Raw genomic sequence first — 20,021 nt, forward strand, 5'->3', positions numbered from 1 at the left:
GTACTGATGCTATTCTGCACCTAAGCCTGCAACTGACCTTTGATCAGCCAATCGTCGAGTTATGGGTAGACTTGTACACTTTGATGCCTGAGGAAGGCTGCTACCACCACCATGCACTTTGTGAAGAGCTGTGAGGCTGCCGACAGGGTGCAGGGAAGAGCAGTGAATTGGTAGTAGACGCACTATAAATCTGAGAAATCTTCTGTTCCCATGGAAGACAGAGATGTGGAAATAAGCATTCTTTACATCGAGGGCGGCATACCAGTCTCCTGGATCCTGGGAGGGAATGATGGAGGCCAGGGAGGGCAGATGGAACCTCAGTTTCTTGAGATATTTGTTGAGATGACGCAGGTCCAGGATGGGTCGTAGACTGCTCTTGGCCTTCAGGATTAAGAAATATTGTGAGTAAAACCCATTCCCTCTCACGTCTCAAGGAACTTCCTCTATGGTCCCACATATAGGAGGGCTTGCACCTCCTGGACAAGAAGCTGCTTGTGAGAAGGGTCCCTGAAGAGAGACGAGGGTGGAGGATTGGAGGGAGGGGTAGATGAAAATTGGAGGGTGTAAGCAATTATTACTGTACTCAGTTGGTCTGATGTTATATATAACCATCCTGGGCTGAAGAGCAACAGGTGGTCCAAAAACAAAGGGAGGATGGATCTGGTATCGAGACTGGTATATTGCCCTTAGGTATACCTTCAAAAGCCTGCCTGGCTGTTCCAGGATATCTATGAGAGCCCAACTGGGAGGTTGAGGTAGGAGGGAAGGGTTGGCATTGCTTAAAACTCTTCTCTTTTCTTTTGTAGGGCTCCTGAATGGAAGGTTCCACGAACCTGGGGGGGGGGCTGCTGAGGCCTAAAGTGCTTCCTGGAAGCTGGAACTGTGTAAAGACCCAAGGAGTGAAGAGTGGCCCTAGAGTTCTTGAAGCTTTGAGTCCGTCTGTTCCGAGAACAGGAAGGTGTCCACAAAGGCAGGGGGTCCTAGATGGGCTGCTGAATTTCATGATGGAAGTCAGAGGAATGGAGCCACGAACAGCACCTCATGGTGACTGCTGATGCCATAGTCCTGGCTGCTGAGTCAGCTGCATCCAGAGCTGTCTGGAGGGAGGTCCTGGCCATAGTATTGCCCTCCTCTAAGATGGCCATGAACTCCTGCCTTGACTATTGCAGTAGGGAATTCTTAAATTTGGACAATGAGTCCCACAGATTAAAATCATACTTCCCCAGCAGGACCTGCTAGTTGGAGATACGTAACTAGAGACTGCCCATTGAATAAACCTTACGTCCAAACAAGTCCTGTCTCTTGGCTCTTTATTTTTGGGGGAAGCACTCAACTGTCCATCTCTGTCCCGCTCATTCATCACCAGCACTACCAGAGACCCCACAAAAGGGGTGCGAATAAAAGTACTCAAGCCCACTGGCTGGGACATAGTATTTCTTCTCTGCCCTTTTTGATGTGCAGGGGCAGAGAAGAAGGAGTCTGCTACAGTGTCCTGACAAGACCCATCACCACTTTGTTAACAGGCAAGGCCACTCTGAAAGGAAGAGCTGCAGCCAGGATGTTGATTAGGCTGTGTGCTGACTCCTTAAACTCCTCCACTTCCAAGCCCAAGTTCACAGCTACCCTTTTCAGAAGCTTCTGGTGGGCCCTGAAGTCATCCTGAGGGACCAGGGTACTAGGGCCTACGACCGCCTTGTCAGGGGATGACAAGGAGAAGACCTGAGACAGAGGTGGGGCTCCCTCCTCCTCCTCTACTTCCACCATGTCCTTTGGGGCCAATTCCTGGACATTGGCACTGGGGTCCATATCAGAGTAAGGGTCCAGTGCTGGATGGGAAGAGACAGTAGCTAGCCTCTCTGACACTACTGAGTATGAGCAATGGTAAGGGGGGTGGGGGGGCAGGTGACGGGGGAAACCCCCAAGGACACCAGTACTGCCACACATCAGCCAGTGGCCTGGTGGCCAGGCACTGGAAGAAGGGCCAGTATTGTAATCTGGTGCGTAGTCTGGGTACCATTTGGTTTTGGGTGGACCAAAGGATTCCCCTTCTGACTCCGAAGAAGATTCTTCCTTTGAAGACCATGGCGGTGCATTATCTGCTTCTGCGATACCAGGGAACTGGGGACCAGTGGCGGGCTGGGGACCACTGCATCGGGACCATGGAGGACTTGCCCCAGGACGGCGCTGCAGTGGTTGGTGCCATGGAGGAACTCAGCGCACCTTGTTCCCTTCTGTTTCCAGTCACGTTGGCTGACGAGGGGACTTGAGGGATCAGTGGGATCAGGAGGGACAGCAGGTTTTTTGCCACCTGGAAAGCCTCCGGGGTTCAAAGGGGCTAGCAGACACCTGACCCCATGGCTGCTCTGGGGAGTCAGGGGTGGTTCCTGTATCACACTCAGCTCTCTAGGCAGAGTCAGGGGTGCAATCAGAGGCTCAGGGGAGGATGAATGGCCAGATATGGGTCTCATTACGCTAGGCAGTCCCTGCTTGTCCCTCTTCTGTACCGGAGAATGCCCCCTCGATGCATTGCTTTTTATGCCTCTTCATCGGCACCGAGAATGGAGAGTGGTGCTGGGAAGAACACGGTGCCAGGGAAGCACTCTGCACGGATGTCAAGGTGCTTGGCACCGATTTAGAGTGGTTGAATTCTGAGGCTGGTCTCAGGCGTCCTCCATAAGAATGGCCTTCAGCTGAATGTCCCTATCCTTTCTCGTGCGAGGTCTGAAGTCCCTGCAGATCTGGCACTTCTCTTTAATGTCAGACATGCCCAGACACATTAGATAGCTAGAGTGCAGGTCTCTCGCTGGCATCGGCTTTCCTCACAGGGCACACAGCTTGAAGCCCGGGAACTAGGGCATGCCTGGGCCCTGGGGCAAAACGTCCCTCAACAACAGAGACAACTACTAACACCACACTGACTCTAACTAAGAACTATATATACTAACTACAATAACTATACAAAATATGAACAGAGAAAGTCCAAACCACAGGGAAAGAAGCCTTGCTATAGCAAGAAGGGTCATTCCAGAAACTGTCACAGAAGGAACTGAGAGGGCATAAGGCCAGCGGCACCCCTTATACCAGTGCATATGTGTGTAACCCCAGAGGGCACTAGAGCCAGCCCAATGGATACCACCAAGGGAAAAATCTTCACGTGCACACACCTAGCATGGAATGACCATGAGGAAGAACTAGAAAAAGAACAGTAAAGCCTTTCATTGGGGTTTCATTCATTAATTTAAACAGATTTGAGAACATTAATTATAGCACAACAATTTATTTAGATGCTAAAAATATTAATATAACAAAACGGGACCATGCCTATCTTAAAAGCCCTAGGTGCCTTTGACACAAGATCACAAAAACAAATAATAAATAGTAGCTAATAACTAGCTTTCCCTCAACCGTTCCGCATCACCACTTATAGAAATCAATCTGCAATTGAAACACTCACTATCATACAATGTACTTAGCAAACACACAAACCATACAGGTCACTTGGGCTCTGCAATAGGATCCACAAAGACAGAGTCTTGTATGCCACATAGAATATCAATGAAATCAACAGGGCTTCACATGGGTGCAAGGGTCTGCACACGTGGAACTGATTGCAAGGTTGGGGCCTCACACATTTAGAGCTAAGAATGTCGGTATTCCTTTAGAATTTCAAAAAATCCACCATGGCCCTGTGGTTACATATCAATAGAAAACTAAATTCATCCTGCTGAATAACCTGGGATGAATTTGGTCACATATATGTAAAGCCTTTAGCTTTGACTTCTTATAATCAGTTACTGTTGGTCACATTTATAGGAAAATAAATTTTAAAAACCCACTAATACTCACTAACCCTTCGCCTTGTATAATCTGTTCATGAAACCTAATACCAATAAAGTTCCCCATCTGCACTTTGGGAATAACATCAAAGGCCAAGTGATTTTAACTGTCTACTTACTTTAGTTGTAAAGGAGCTAGTTTTTGCATAATGATTCAGCATCTGATCACAATGTAGGTTATGGTAATTAATTGCATCCTTTTTTATAGTCCAAAAAAAGGATGTCTCTTCATTTCTTACCAACCTAGACTGGCACAAAAAAGAACCTGTATTATGATTCTACAGATGTAAGACCCAGGAAACTTTTATTAATATATCCAATATCAACTGCTCATTTTCTGCAGTATATCAAAGTTATACCCATGATTTCATTTTGTGGGCCCAGGAAGCTGTGCATTGGCATAGCTGTGATAACTTAGTTGAGAGAACATGTATAGTCACAGAGCCTTTTAATTCTATTTGCTCCTTAAAGCATTTCCAAAGTGAATTCCTCTGAACAACAAATGAGGGCTTGTTGATGTGCATATGCACATACTCTCTTCTGCCTGCAGGACAAATGGAATTGCAAGGCTCCAGGACATATGTATATATTTTTGAGAAACTCCCAGTCCTAAAGAAAATAGTAAATTACAGTTGCTTTGGAGGCCCTCGTATCATCTGCTCAAGCCCCATTTTTTTAATTGGGTGACTGACTGGCTCATGGGGTGATTTTCTAGTCTGTTCATTTGTTCACGGGGTCGCGTCACTAATATCTTGAGCATCCACTCACACAGAGACATGTGTGAGCTGCTATAGAGACAGTCATCCTTGTCTTCCAGAACTACATGATTAGTGAAAGTGCAACATAATAGATGGTCAAAATAACTTGATAAAGCTTTAGTATGAATAGGTAGTAATGGCCATGAAACCCATCATATATGTGCTCGCTTCTGGACTAGGATAAATTTAATGAAATGTTGGTTGTACAGTTTCAGTGAGTGACAAGTGACTAAGCTAGATAGCAAATAATACCCTGACAAGTATAAGATTCTTTCATAAGCCCCCTGGGGCCATCTCCAACTTCAGTCAAAGGAACGACTGCCAGTGACTTCACTTGGTATGCTATAGGATTAAGTACATGCAATAAGTTGTTGGTGTGCATGGTGTGTAAATACAAGTTAAATGATTAAGTAATAAATCAGTCAAGCAACTTCCCTGAATGGCAAGACCACAGATTTTGTTATCAATTACAGATACCCCCCGGGTTACACAAACCCAACTTACACAAATCCGTACTTATGGAAAAAGTTCCTTAAACTAGAAATAAGGGGGGGTGGGTTGTGTAATTGTCGAGTATACGTTTCCGACTTATGCAAAATGCGAGTTATGCAAGGCATTCCAGAACGGAATGCTTGCCTAAGTCAGGGAGCATCTGTAATAGACTGGCCAGTGCATAGTTAATTTGAGGTACAGTACAATACAGTATAAATTATTTCAGTAGGGACTGCATATACATTTGATGGGCACTGCATACCAATCTGCTGGACCACAAAATACATCCCATGCTGATACTGGGCCAAATTCTTCCCACTGTAAATGCACTTTTGCTGGCATTTCCTTCCGCTATCAGCAGGCAAATTTTTGCCTTGTGTAACTCCATTGAAGCCAGGCAGAATTTGGCCCACTGTGGCTAGACAGTAAAAGGAAGTGAATCAAATGAGACAAAAAAATCAAAACTTATCCTACACATATTTTTTAAAATATATTTAAAGAAAAACAATAAGTTCATATGTAATCCTACCATTACATCATGAATGTCATCTGAACTGTCAAGGCCAGAAACTTCTTCACCCAAGACATTTCTTTTGCCTTTAAAAAAATCATGCAACAGTAATACAACATAGATAAATAAATTGCTTTAAGGCCCACAGAAGTTTTGAGCACTAGGGAGTCACATCTACAGAGGGCTAGACGTAGGCAAGAGTGCCCCCAGTCGCAGACAGATTTTGTGAGAGGAGCTATGTGTCCTATAAAAGATGTTCTACGTTTATGTTATCTCCCACGATCTGTAGGCCGACAACATTAGCACCCATAAATTATTTTTCTTCTTTAATATGAATATTACACACAAAAATCATGTAAAAAGAACATTAAGGTTACAAAATCAAACACTAAAATTTAAGAAATGCCAGCATTAAGGCTGTCCGTGCAACCCTAATTCTGCCCATTGTGCATATGCATTATGATGCAATCTGTAATTACATGGTAACATACTATTTTTTCCAGAGGACCAGGATAGATGGTGCTCACCAACTGAGCAGCTATTCAATATTTTGTTTTATCCTCATTGTTAAGTGACTCCATCCTTTCTGTACTGCATGTTACTCAAATCCTGCTCTGAAGACAGAATTATCAGTTTCCTTGTGGGCTTTTCTACAGTGGTCATCGCTATAGCATCTGACTGCTTCACAAACATTACTTTATTTTCACAACACTCCTGTGAGATTAGGGGGTAATACTAGAGGATTGCACTTGCACACTTTGTAGCTTTTGTGGGTGGAATTTAGTACACATGCTGGGGCTCTTGCATTCCTCTATTCCACCCTACAAGCTTCCTGTGTGCCACCCTTCTATCTCCCTCTATGTTAGGGACTCCCTGCCTCTCCCTGCAATCTCCTCCCTAACATGGGTTCTGAGTGCTCCCCATTGTCCCCTCCACCCATACCAAGGTCGTCCCCCCACCCCCACTCTGCCCCAGATATGCTGGAAGGCTTTAATGGGAGACATCAACCAGTTGTTTGATCTCCAGACAACCGTAGAGCTGCTTGAAGCAGTGTGCTAACCAGATAGCAGGGGCTCCAGGTATTCCCCATTTTCCCTCTTTCCATTTTCTAACTTTCCTCAAATTCAATAGGTTTCTATCCACTGATGCCTGGAACACTCCCTGCAACTTTGGGATTGGAAGTGGCATTCACAAATTATCACATTTCAGACAAACACAAAAATGCCATCGAGTTGAGTGTAAGGCCTTCCCAAGCTTGGCCATTTATTCCAATTTATCAATAGGGAACTGAGGCACAGAGAAATTAAAGTCACAAGTATCCATTAACTTTGGATGCCCAATTTCAGACCCTGAGACCTGATTTTTCAGAGTATTTAGCATTATATAGCACCGCTCCCACTGACTTCAGCTACAGCCGAGTGCTCAGCACTTCTGCAAGTTAGACACCAGTGTATCAAGTTGGGCACTCAGAAATGAGGAACACACAATCAGTGACCATCTGTGAAAAGTTGGGTGTAAGTGACTTGCTCAGCATCACAGGGGAACTCTGTGGTTGAGGCAAGAATAGAATCCAGTTCTCCAGTTCACCCTCAAATGGCCTTTACCATGAGACCATCCTATTTCTTCCTGCAGTTTCCTGCCTCATTCATTAGACAGCTTCCAATTTCTGCAAAAACATGAGGCGGGGTGCTACAGACAGGGGCGGCTCCAGGCACCAGCACGCCAAGTGCGTGCGTGGGGCGGCAAGCCACGGGGAGGTGCTCTGCCAGTCACTGTGAGGGCGGCAGGCAGGTTGCCTTCGGCAGCATGCCTGCGGCGGGTCCGCTGGTCCCACGGCTTCGGCGGACCTCCTGCAGGCAAGCCACCGAATCCACAGGACCAGGGACCTCTCGCAGGCAAGCCGCCGAATCCGCAGGACCGGGGACCTCCCGCAGGCAAGCCGCCGAAGGCAGCCTGCCTGCCGTGGTTGGGGCAGCAAAATACCTAGAGCTGCCCCTGCCTAAAGACAACAGTCTCATTCACTGCAGGACCCCTGGCTTCCAGGGCCAATCTCAGTCTCCTGCTTCCTGAGGCTCCTTGTTCAAGCTTCTTTGCCCAGCCAGTTCCAATTCTCTCCCTGCACATCAGCTCCCTATTGGATTTGTCTACCCTACTCCCACCACTGTTCCCCCCAGGTCCCAGTCTCCTTGACCAGCTACTCCCAGTCTCCCCATCATCTCTAAGAAGTCTCTCCTGAGCATGTCAGAACTTCAATTTTTCAAAGGGTTAGAACTTGGCCATATATGGGCAGATTTTCATAGGGACAGCACAAGGCACATCCCTGATACAAAGGCCACCACTTCGCCAAAATTCAAGTCTCTGTTCCAAATCATAGGGATGCTAGAGCTAGATCTTCTCAAAGAAAAAGTCACCAGAATGTTTTTAAGATGGGCAAAACCATTTTTTTTCCCTAACCTTGTTCTCAGAAATGGCCGAATCATTTTAGCTGAAACTCTCCCCCCAAAATGCAGCCTGAGGCAAAGAAACTTGAACACCTGGCATGGAAAATTTCAGCCCAAACAATTAAAGTTTTGAAAAGTTACAAACTGAAAATAGGGCCTTATAATAGGAAGTGAAGGGCAATCTTAATTATTGCTGTTGTTACTGGTGCTACCTATAATATTCTGTGCCAGGAATCACGCCTTTTCATTGGTTGTTTGAGATTGGACTAGAGATATTAATGTAGAGAAAGCACTGTCTGTTGGCCAGAGCAAAAGACAGATTCCTGGCTATTTCTATTCCTGGCTCTATCACTGACTTGCAATGTTACTATTTACCATTACTACTAACTACTTGGGTTTATATATGAACTTCCCCTCATAGACATATTATAGCCTAATTGTCCATTATAAAGTATTTTACTCCTACCTCTGAAGCAGCTGATATGAAAACTGTTACAGACAGCTTACCTTGCTAAATGGACCACTGGCCTGATCTAATCTGATCATTTCTATGCTCCTATCATCTTGTGAAGTCACTTAACTGCTGTGTGACCCAGTTTCCCCAATGGAAATAATTATGCTGACCTGCCTCCAGCAGTGTTGAGGCTTAGTACATTATTATCTGTAAATAGCTTTATGTTTGTTGGATGACAGGTGCTACAGATGTATAAACTACTTGTACCAGAAAAAGGGATAAGTCATACAATATGATTAACGAGATGTCAGGTCAGGCTAAGCCTGGTACCGTAATGAGAGTAGATGGTACTACCTGCAGCTCATCAAACCCACTGCCCTGTAGGTAGTCCGGAAGGGCATAAAGCTAAGAAAGCACCCCTGACAAAAAAGCCCCAATGCCTTGTGGGTGAATTCGGGAGAATGTAAGGCTATGAGAGCAAATTCAGACAGAAAATCAGGAATGGAGCCCTTAAGGTGTCAGGTAATAATATTTTAGTATCTTCCCAGAACTTCCGCAGCTGACCGGGTACCAGATGCCTTGATTCTTCTGTTCCTCTGGATTTTACCAGTGATGCCGAGAGTAGGGGCATGCATGGGCAACTCAGGGCCTCCATATCATCTGCCCAGGCTTTCACCTTGGAGAAGTACTCCAGCTTCACCTCAAGCGTCAACATAACATGGGAGACAGGAGTCACCGGTTCTAAGCTCTTACTTGATTGGCGTAGAGTTGAGCGCCAGGGGTGTCTCCGATGATGGAAGGGATCATCGTATCTCACTGGATAACAACCATCCGCTGTAAAACTGAGCAGCCCCCAGACAATAGGGTGTTGTCCTGCCACTGGCTGCCTGCTTCAATGGGTGCATAGAGCTTAGAATTTTATAACTTGACAAGTGGACTGTAACCAGTACACCAGGAAAATCAAGTAAAAGAAAGAAAACATCATTAAAGATAGGGTGCTAGAACATTCGCACCATAACAACTGGATTATCTGAGGACCTTCAACCAGTCAACTATGGATGCATAAAAGTGCTGTGATCAATGATGAGCTGAAACGGCTTAATGTGGATATCACATCCCTCCAAAAAACATGGCTACCATCAAGCGGATCTCTCAGGGAAAAAGACTACACATTTTTCTGGCACAGGAAAAAAGCTGAAGAAATGCAAGGGCATGGGGTGGGATTTGCCAACAAGAACTCACTTCTATGGATGACTGAGCCACCTACAAATGGATCAGAAAGAATTTTGGCACCATGCTTGTTCACATCTGAGGACCCAGTCAACCCTGTGAGTGTGTATGCCCCAACAGTCTCCTTGTCTTCTGACATTAAGGACCAATTCTATGACCAGCTAAACAGCACCATCGGCAGGATTCCAAAACATGAATATGTTTTCCTGCTAGGGGACTTCAGCACAAAGTGGGGAGCTGATCATGAAAATGGACCAACTGTCTTGGTCAACACATAACTGGTAAGATAAATGGAAATGGTCAGAGACTGCTAGAATTTTGTTCCTACTACGACCTTTGTGTAACATACTCATTCTTCCAGACAAAGCCATAACACAAAGTATCTTGGAAACATCCCTTGGCCACTGGCACCAACTGGATCTTATCCTTACAAGGCATACCAACCTTATGTAATCCTTCTGCCAGGTGGAGCCAGCAGCAACCAGGGCTGGGTTCAATACCTTTTCAACAATACAACACAGAACTGGCTCGAGCCCTCACCCAGTAACCTGGGAAAATTACATATCATCCCAGGGCACCTGAGGGGTAATACTTCCCCACCCACAAGCACAGAGTCTGAGTGTAGAAAAGAAACTTTTAATGAAAGGAGGAAAGTCACCTGACATTAATTAGGGAAAATGCCACAAGCAGGATTCATAATCATAAAACTGTGAGCAGGACACCCACCCCAGAGTGCGTGGGGCAGTGCCTTCTGCCTCATGCTCTTGAGTTCTACAACCAAAAGTTCCTTTACTGTGACCTTCTCTGCTCCCTCACCATACCCCACTCACAGTGGTTCTTTGGTCAGTGAGGACCCAGGGTTCAGAGGTGCATCTGTGTGAGATCACCTCCCACCCGGGGAAGAAGGTACCTTGCTTGCTCGACCATGTGAGAACTTGCTCTGGCTGGCTGCCTCACCAGCCACCATTCTTCTCCGCTGGCAACATCAGAAACATGTATGATGGGCTCAAAAGAGCTTTGGGTCCAATTTCAAGGAAGACAGCCTGAGTCATCCTGAACAGACTTCAGACTCTTGCAGACATAATCTATCCTGAACCACAGTGCGGCTTCAGAACAGGATTGAAAGGTCTACTATCAACATAACCTTTTTCTGAGAAACCTACAAGAGAAATACAGAGAACAAAAAAGCCCCTTTACACAGCCTTCATCGAGCTTACAAGGCTTTTGACCTTGTCAGAAGAAGTGGATTATTTGCACTTCTAGAAAAGACTAGATGTCCCCCCACCACCCCAAGCTCTTAAGCATGATTCAGTTCTTTCATGAAAACATTTATGGGACAGTTCAATACGACAGCTCAGTCTTCGAGGCTTTCCAGATTCATAGCTGGGTCAAGCAAGGTTGTGTACTTGCCCCAACTCTGTTTGGGATCTTCTTCTCCTTGCTACTAAAACAAGCTTTTGGTTCCTCAACTGAGGGAATCTACTTGCAAACAAGATCTGATGGAAAGTCGTTCTATCTTGCAAGACTTAGATCTAAAACCAAGACTCAGGAGGCCCTCATCCAACTCCTCCTCTTTGCTGATGACACAGCAATGACAATCCACACAGAAGTCCATCTCCAGAACCTCACAGACAGTTTTTCCAAAAGCCTGCCAAGACTTCAGGCTTACCAGAAGCCTAAAAATGATTAACATAATGTACCAAGGAGTTGAAGAAGCACCCTTCATCAAGGGATCTATTATCGATCACCTGAGCAGGACAGTGATAGCGACGATAAAATGCTAAGGGAGATTAGAGAGGCTATCAAACTAAAGAATTCATTAATAGTGGGGGGTTTCAATTATCTCTATATTGACTGTGTACATGTCACCTCAGGACAAAATGCAGAGACAAAATTTCTTGATACTTTAAATGACGGCTTCTTGGAGCAGCTGGTACAGGAACCCAAAAGGGGAGAGGCAACTCTCGATTTAGTCCTGAGTGGAGCACAGGATCAGTCCAAGAGGTAACTGTGACAGGATCGCTTGGAAATAGTGACCATAATATAACAACATTTAACATCCCTGTGGTGGGAAGAACACCTCAGCAGCCCAACACTGTAGCATTTAATTTCAGAAAGGGGAACTATGCAAAAATGAGGGGGTTAGTTAATCAGAAATTAAAAGGTACAGTGACTAGAGTGAAATCCCTGCAAGCTGCATGGACACTTTCCAAAGACATCATAATAGTGGCCCAACTTAAATTTATACCCCAAATTAAAAAACACAGTAAAAGATCTAAAAAAGAGCCACCGTGGCTTAACAACCATGTAAAAGAAGCAGTGAGAGATAAAAAGGCGTCTTTTAAAAAGTCAAAAAGTCAAATCCCAATAAGGTAAATAGAAAGGAGCATAAACTTTGCCAAATTAATTGTAAAAATGTAATAAGAAAAGCCAAAAAGGAGTTTGAAGAAAGGCTAGCCAAAAACTCAGAAGGTAATAACAAAATGTTTTTTAAGCACATCAGAAGCAGGAAGCCTGCTAAACAATCAGTGGGGCCCCTGGATGATCAAGATACAAAAGGAGAGCTAAAAGATTATAAAGTCATTGCAGAGAAACTAAATTAATTCTTTGCTTCAGTCTTCACGGCTGAGGATATTAGGGAGATTCCGAAACCTGAACTGTCCTTTGTAGGTGACAAATCTGAGGAACTGTCACAGATTGAAGTGTCACAAGAGGAAGTTTTGGAACTAATTGATAAACTTAACAGTAACAAGTCACTGGGACCAGATGGCATTCACTCAAGAGTTCTGAAAGAACTCAAATGTGAAATTGCGGAACTATTAACTATGGTTTGTAACCTGTCCTTTAAATCAGCTTCTATACCCAATGACTGGAAGACAGCTAATGTAACGCCAATATTTAAAAAGGGCTCTAGAGGTGATCCCGGCAGTTACAGACCAGTAAGTCTAATGTCAGTACTGGGCAAATTAGTTGAAACAACAGTAAAGAATAAAATTGTCAGACACATAGAAGAACATAAATTGTTGGGCAAATGTCAACATGGTTTCTGTAAAGGGAAATCATGTCTTACTAATCTATTAGAGTTCTTTTAAGGGGTCAACAAACATGTGGACAAGGGGGGGATCCACTGGACATAGTGTACTTAGATTTCCAGAAAGTCTTTGACAAGGTCCCTCACCAAAGGCTCTTACGTAAATTAAGTTGTCATGGAATAAGAGGGAAGATCCTTTCATGCACTGAGAACTGATTAAAAGACAGGGAACAAAGAGTAGGAATAAATGGTAAATTTTCAGAATGGAGAGGGGTAACTAGTGGTGTTCCCCAAGGATCAGTCCTAGGACCAAACCTATTCAACTTATTCATAAATGATCTGGAGAAAAGGGTAAACAGCGATGTGGCAAAGTTTGCAGACGATACTAAACTTCACAAGATAGTTAAGACCAAAGCAGACTGGGAAGAACTTCAAAGAGATCTCACAAAACTAAGCGATTGGGCAACAAAATGGCAAATGAAATGGATAAATGTAAAGTAATGCACTTTGGAAAAAAATAACCCCAACTAGACATACAATACTATGGGGGCTAATTTAGCTACAACTAATCAGGAAAGAGATCTTGGAGTCATCATGGATAGTTCTCTGAAGACGTCCACGCAGTGTGCAGCGGCAGTCAAAAAAGCAAATAGGATGTTACGAATTATTAAAAAGGGATAGAAAATAAGATGGAGCATATCTTATTGCCCTTATACAAATCCATTGTATGCCCACATCTTGAATACTGCATAGAGATATGGTCTCCTCATCTCAAAAAAGATATACTGGCATTAGAAAAGGTTCAGAGAAGGGCAATAAAATGATTAGGGGTTTGGAGAGGATCTCATATGAGGAAAGATTAAAGAGGCTAGGACTTTTCAGCTTGGAAAAGAGGAGACTAAGGGGGGATATGATAGAGGTATATAAAATCATGAGTGGTGTGGAGAAAGTGAATAAGGAAAAGTTATTTACTTGTTCCCATAATATAAGAACTAGGGGCCACCAAATGAAATTAATGGGCAGCAGGTTTAAAACAAATAAAAGGAAGTTCTTCTTCATACAGTGCACAGTCATCATGTGGAACTCCTTGCCTGAGGAGGTTGTGAAGGCTAAGACTATAGCAGGGTTTAAAAGAGAACTAGATAAATTCATGGAGGTTAAGTCCATTAATGGCTATTAGCCAGGATGGGTAAGGAATGGTGTCCCTAGTTCTTTTGTCAGAGGGTGGAGATGGATGGCAGGAGAGAGATCACTTGATCATTACCTGTTAGGTTTACTCCCTCTGGGGCACCTGGCATTGGCCACCGTCAGCAGACAGGATACATCCTTTACCTCTCAGGGGCGCATATCCAGAGTCTCTCGAGACTGAAGGATGCCTACTACTACTATATAAATGCTTTTATAATAACTTTCTTGTATTAAATTAATCCTCTACTTACCCGTTATTTAACTACACAGGCATCTTTAGGTGTTACTAAATACTCTTAACAATTAGGCATTGGGAATCAGAATGAGTACAAGCACAATTGTAATTATCCATACAATGGCTTAATTGAAACAAATGAGGAGAGGAGTTCATCGGTAATACTAATTGGAGCATGCAGGAAGGGATGCCATTTACATTACAGCAAATGTTCCTGAAGCTGAAAAAATGGGACCCTTCATTTTTCTTGTGCTGGGGTTCAAATCACTAGCATGGAGGTAGCACTTCCTTCCCTTTAGGACAAACATGGACTCATAGAAGAGACCATTCTCAGCTTTTCTGCTTTACTCTCTGGATTTCCTTCTGTCTGATCAAAAAATGGCATAATAGGTTTGCATGTTTATTGTCCTTCAGAGTCTCTAGATGACATGTTCAGGTTACAGGAAAAAAAAGATTTATTTGCTAACAGCCAGATCTGCAAATTTAACCTACTTACCAGCAAGAGGCTCATCTGGCCCTCAGTACTACAGCCCTTGTAAACCCTTTTTCTTCTTTTCTCAAAATCAGAGACTAAAAGTGAAAATCTGCATGACTAGTTCTGATAATTTAGTGTTGATTATTGTTATGAGAAATACAAATATTAAAAACATGATAGGACATTGTACATAAAAAGTTATATTCACATCTACGTGAAAACAGAAAGCTATTTAGGTACTCTACCATTCTTCCCACCATCTTCACAATCAGCATCACACTTGTCATCTTTATTGTCCTGTAAGTCACTTCCTATGGAAAGCTTTCTCTCCACCCATCCTTTTTTCCTTAAACTTCTACGAATTACTGGGTAGGGTCCACAGATGGTAAAAATTTTCTTTTCCTAAGATTGCAAGCAGATACTTTAAAATGAAAACACAGACACTGCAAAAATATTATGGTTTATCTTTTACAAGCAAGATCTACATCAACACTAGTGCAATGCCTTTGAAGCTACAAGCACTACATTTTGAAAACAAGATGTATTCATTGGATTTCAGTAGCACCTACATCATCTTAGGAGCTGTCCGCATGTACACACACACACACACACACACACACACAGTCTTTGTCCTGAAGGCAATTCTGCTGATCATTCCACAATAGCACTAAGCAATTTCCCTCCAATAACAAGTGGCTGGTTAGCACAATGGGAACACATATCACCCTGTCACTTTGGGAGAGCCAAATTAATAAAAGCGAACTGCAATGTTACAAATGAAATTTGGCCATATCGATAGATAGATAGATGTATTTATAACATGCAATCACCATCTTATCTAGGTGTCAAATGGATTTATGTCTTTTATCTATTCTCTGTCGCAAGGTTTGTTCCCCTCAGCCTGTAAACCCCTACATAATTCAGCAATAACAAATTCCAGTAAGAGAAGAGCAAATGTATGGTAGTTCAATGTGAAAAGGATGTATACTGACAAAACTTGGGGGAGGCGACAGTCTTTGTACAGTACTATCTGCACTATAGCCCTGTCTAAACTAGGGAGAAGTTTTGTTTTTTTTAAATACCAACACAGTTTTAAAAATCATTTAGCAGACAGGATTGAACAACTTAAAAAAACTAATAGCTCAGTATTGTAAATGGAAAAACAAACCACTAAAATCTATTGTCAACATACATACCCTGATTGCCTTGTCAGCTAAAAATCTTGCCAGCTTATATTTGTCCAGTTTGGGGGAAAGAGGTGACTCTTCTGCAATTCTCTGGTTTAGTTCTAAAAAAGAAAATTTAAAAAAAGCTATCATGCAACAGGAACTGTAACCAAAGAAACAATTAATACGTAGAAATAGAGGACCATCTTTTGCAGTGCTCACTCATTTCTAGTCCCAGATCTACACCCTGAAATACTCAGCACCATGATGCCTAACTTCTATAAAATCCTTCAAACAATAACGTGATCCACAGAGCCTGAGTTAGGCTCCCGATACAATGCAAGGGAGAGAGAGCACCTAAGAATGTGATCTGCAAAAGTCAGCATGCTAAACACCTAACCTAGCCAATGGGAGATGCTGAAGAGAGGGTGTGTGCAGGGCCGTCCTTAGGCATACGTAGCATACGCAGCTGCACAGGGCACCATGAAATTTGGAGCCCCAAATTGCCCCAAATTTCATGATTCCCTAGGCAGCTGCATGCTGCATACGCGGCAGCACCAGCCCTGGGGACCAGCCCTATCCCTCAGCCAGCCCCCCCTGTGGGGCCCCAGACAACTCCCTCCAACTTGCCTCTTACCCTTCCCCCCTGCTCCGCCCTCAGTCCTCCCTCATTCCACCTCTTCCCCCAGTGACCCTGCACTCACCGGCAGTGGCGGGAAGCAAAGCAGCTCGGCCCCAGCCTGCTCCACTTCCCTTGCCCAGGCCCCAGCCATGTCACTCAGGTTGCGGAAAGGCGCATCCCTGGCTCTCACCAGCGGCGGGAAGCAGAGCGCCATGGCTGGGAGCTGGCAGAGTAGAATGGGCTGGGACCGGGCTGCTCCCGGCCCCCCCCCCAATCCCTTGGGCCACTCTGGGTCTGTGTGGTCCCCAATTTGCCCCCCCCACAGCTCCTGCCTACCAGACCCTGGGTATGGGGAGGCTTGGGGCCCCACACACCCCCCCCGTGGGGGAGCTGCATAGGGCTAGGGACGGCCCTGGCTATGTGCTAAGTCCCAGCCCCTCATGAAATTCAGCACCTAAATCTGGACTGCAGAAAGGGGACTATCTCTGCTAGCAATCCACAGATGGGAACCCCTCTCCTAGAGACAAGTGGCTTAGGTGCTTAAGCTGTTTATTGTGAGAATGAGTTATGATCCCATCTTACATCACACAAAATTGACAGTGGTAGGGATCAGAGTCAGTGGACCAGAAAGACTCTTGCCTGCTGCTTATGGAACTCACCTGAGAAGTGGGAGACCCAGTGTCCGGGAGACCCAGGGTCCGGTCCCCCTGCTACAATAACTATTTAAGTATTTACCGAAAATGAAACAGCTTCAACAGGAGAGAGTGAGAGCTCCACATCAGAATATCCTATGGCTTAGTAGTTGGAGCACTGTTCTAACAGGCATGAGACTCCCCTCTTCAAATCCTTTCCCCCAATCCCCCCGACAGACTGGGGAATTGAACCCCCATTTCCCACACACCAGGTTGGTGGTCTAACCACTGGGCTAAAAGTTATAAAGGGATGTGGGGGTACCTCCATCACAGGCCAGATTTTGAGTGGCATGTGAGCACTCCTACCAGATCAGACCTTTTAGGCAAGATAAGTGCTCTTTCCCTGGTTTGTGGATCGCACTAGGGCTTAGTCAGAACAGGTTTCTGGGCACCTAGAGTGAGGCAGCAGCATGCATGTCCAGAGGCAGAAACTTAGGCACGTAGGAAACTTTTACCCTGAGAACTTAGGCACAGAGTGAGTTTGGGTGCCTGTGGGGTTACGTGGCAGCCAACTGTGGGTTTTGCAGATCATAGTGGAGTCTAAAAATGGGACTTGGGCACCTAAAACCCAGAATTAGGCACCTAACTACTTTTGTAGCTCTGATCACTTATCAAACATTTTCGGGTGGTAGGCAGACACTAATTCTTACCTATTTCCTAAATAAAGAACCAATCCAGCAAACACTTAGGTACATGTGTAACTTTAGTCATCTAAGTAAAGTGCTTCAGTGTACACAGGAACAGGGTTAACCTTCATTTTCTAACTATTATAAATAAAGTGCCAACTATCTCCATTTGCCCCTCAACCTAGCCATCATTCATTGGTTGATCTTTTTTTACAGCTATTGTGGCAGAAGTGAGACTGAGGAAGGAGTGAGTAGCGGCCTTATGGATCGATTCAGGAAAGGAATTCCACATCTAAAGGGCTGCTTGGAAGAAGGTGCACAGACATTGTGCAAGAAGCTGACAGGTGGACAAAGCTGGTATTGTTGGCGGGGGGAGGGGGATGTGGGGGGCAATGCAGTCCAAAAAAGAGCAGACAAGTATGGAGGAGACAAGTTGCAAAGGGAAACTGAATTTGATACAATGAAATGGGGAAACCAATGAAGCTATTAAAAGAGGAGGACGATATAGTCAAAGAGACGGGCAAGAAAGGTGGCCTTAGCAGCAGTATTCTGAATGGCGTGGCAGTGGTAATGGGAGCATTAGGGAAGCCAGAGAGAAGGTGGTTATAATTGTTAGGGTAATAGATGATGAGGGCCTGAATGAGACTTAGCTTTCTGGACAGAAAGAAAAGGATGGATTTTAGAAATATTTTGCAGGAAGAAGCTTCAAGAGAGGCTGCTGTGGACAGGATATTCCTCTGCACAGAAAAATATTACTATGGAAAAAGTAAAGACTAATGAGCTTTCTGATTAGTCCGATGATTACACCTCAGCAAAGCTTCCTTTTTCCACCAGTTCCCGCAGAGAAGAGTAACTTCCTGTGAAAACTACTTTTTCACATGAAGTCTACGAAGAAAGAAAGTAAATTTAATATGAAATGACAAAACAGACCCCCCCCCCTCCTTCCTTGTCAAGTATAATGGAAAGTATGGTTATTCAAGGTCTGATCATGCAACCAGAACTGCATCAGTTGCACCATTCTCCCCATGAGGAGCCTTTTTGGCTTCAGTGGGACTCTGCATGGTCCACCCACGTACATCGAATCACTGGAATGAAACCTAATGGAAAGTTACCTCTGTTGAAATGTTGCCAAGATAGACTACATTAACTAAACAACATTAACTAAACAAGCAAAGAGTCCTGTGGCACCTTATAGACTAACAGACGTTTTGGAGTATGAGCTTTCGTGGGTGAACACCCACTTTGTCAGATGCATGCATCTGACGAAGTGGGTGTTCACCCATGAAAGCTCATGCTCCAAAACGTCTGTTAGTCTATAAGGTGCCACAGGACTCTTTGCTTCTCTTACAGATCCAGACTAACACGGCTACCCCTCTGATAACTAACAAGTTTCCACTGGATAGGATTCCATGTTATTAGCAGATAGAGAATTTAGGAAATGCCTTGGCCTTTTTAAATAGCTTTAAAAGCCTGGTCCTTATGGCCTGGTCCAATACCCAATGATCTCTATAGGCTTTGTATCAGGCTTTTAATGAGAAGAAAGTACTGCACTTTTATATGTACCCGTTTGTGTTAATGATCTTTTGCAAATATTCAGTTGTAATATTACTTTTGGAAACCTTTAATGCTGTTTTGTAGTTATTTTTGCTAAAAATTCTAGCAATTTCATTAATAAAACACAGCATAGTGTGAATTTAGTCACAGCTGAGAATCAGCTTGCTGTACAAATGTGTGTGAAAATGTTTAAATTAGGAAATACCAACATTAAGGTACTGACCAGCCACAGACTTACCAGGAAGCAATCCCTGGTGGCAGCAAACTGTGGGAAAACATTTGTTGACACCAAGTTTGGGGATTTTCTGGGAAGGGAGGTTGGTTCTTATCATTCCTATCAAAGAGAAGAGACAGTTTCCAAAATACAGAACTAGAGAAATTATCTGAAATTGATAAGACTCAATGTTGTGAGCTAATAACAAAAATAGCCATAAAGAGTCAAGGAAGAAATAGTTAAAAGCTCTAGTTATGATACAAGCTTTCTAATGAAAATGAAATGAAGTTGATACTAGAAACCCTTGGTGGAATTAAGTTCTTCTATGATTCCAACTACCCATTTCCATCAATGGAAGGAACTGGTTAATTAATATATGTGAGTTTATTTCATGGTGGGGAAAAATAATTTTCTCTATAGATTAATAAACTCTTTTAATTTAGGCATATAAATTATCGCCATAAGACATCACTCAAAGGAAATGTATTAAAGACAG

At 43.9% G+C, this 20,021-nt stretch overlaps 1 protein-coding gene across 7 annotated transcripts in view; it reads right to left on the reverse strand.

The window, feature by feature from the left end:
- Positions 1-20,021, reverse strand: part of TTLL8 (tubulin tyrosine ligase like 8) — a 64,794-nt gene that overhangs the window by 42,516 nt on the left and 2,257 nt on the right. For 5 of the 7 annotated variants that reach the window (XM_050936127.1, XM_050936129.1, XM_050936130.1 and 2 more), the window contains exons 3-7: positions 19,550-19,645; positions 15,848-15,939; positions 14,897-15,053; positions 5,616-5,683; positions 3,956-4,084 (exon numbers count right to left, since the gene is read on the reverse strand). In XM_050936127.1, coding sequence (XP_050792084.1) covers positions 3,956-4,084; positions 5,616-5,683; positions 14,897-15,053; positions 15,848-15,939; positions 19,550-19,645 — 542 coding nt within the window. The remainder of the gene's footprint in view (positions 1-3,955; positions 4,085-5,615; positions 5,684-14,896; positions 15,054-15,847; positions 15,940-19,549; positions 19,646-20,021) is intronic. The other 2 variants (XM_050936128.1, XM_050936131.1) reach the window with 2 other exon arrangements.

This window comes from Gopherus flavomarginatus, chromosome 1, assembly GCF_025201925.1.
Source record: "Gopherus flavomarginatus isolate rGopFla2 chromosome 1, rGopFla2.mat.asm, whole genome shotgun sequence".
Lineage (NCBI taxonomy): Eukaryota > Metazoa > Chordata > Testudines > Testudinidae > Gopherus > Gopherus flavomarginatus.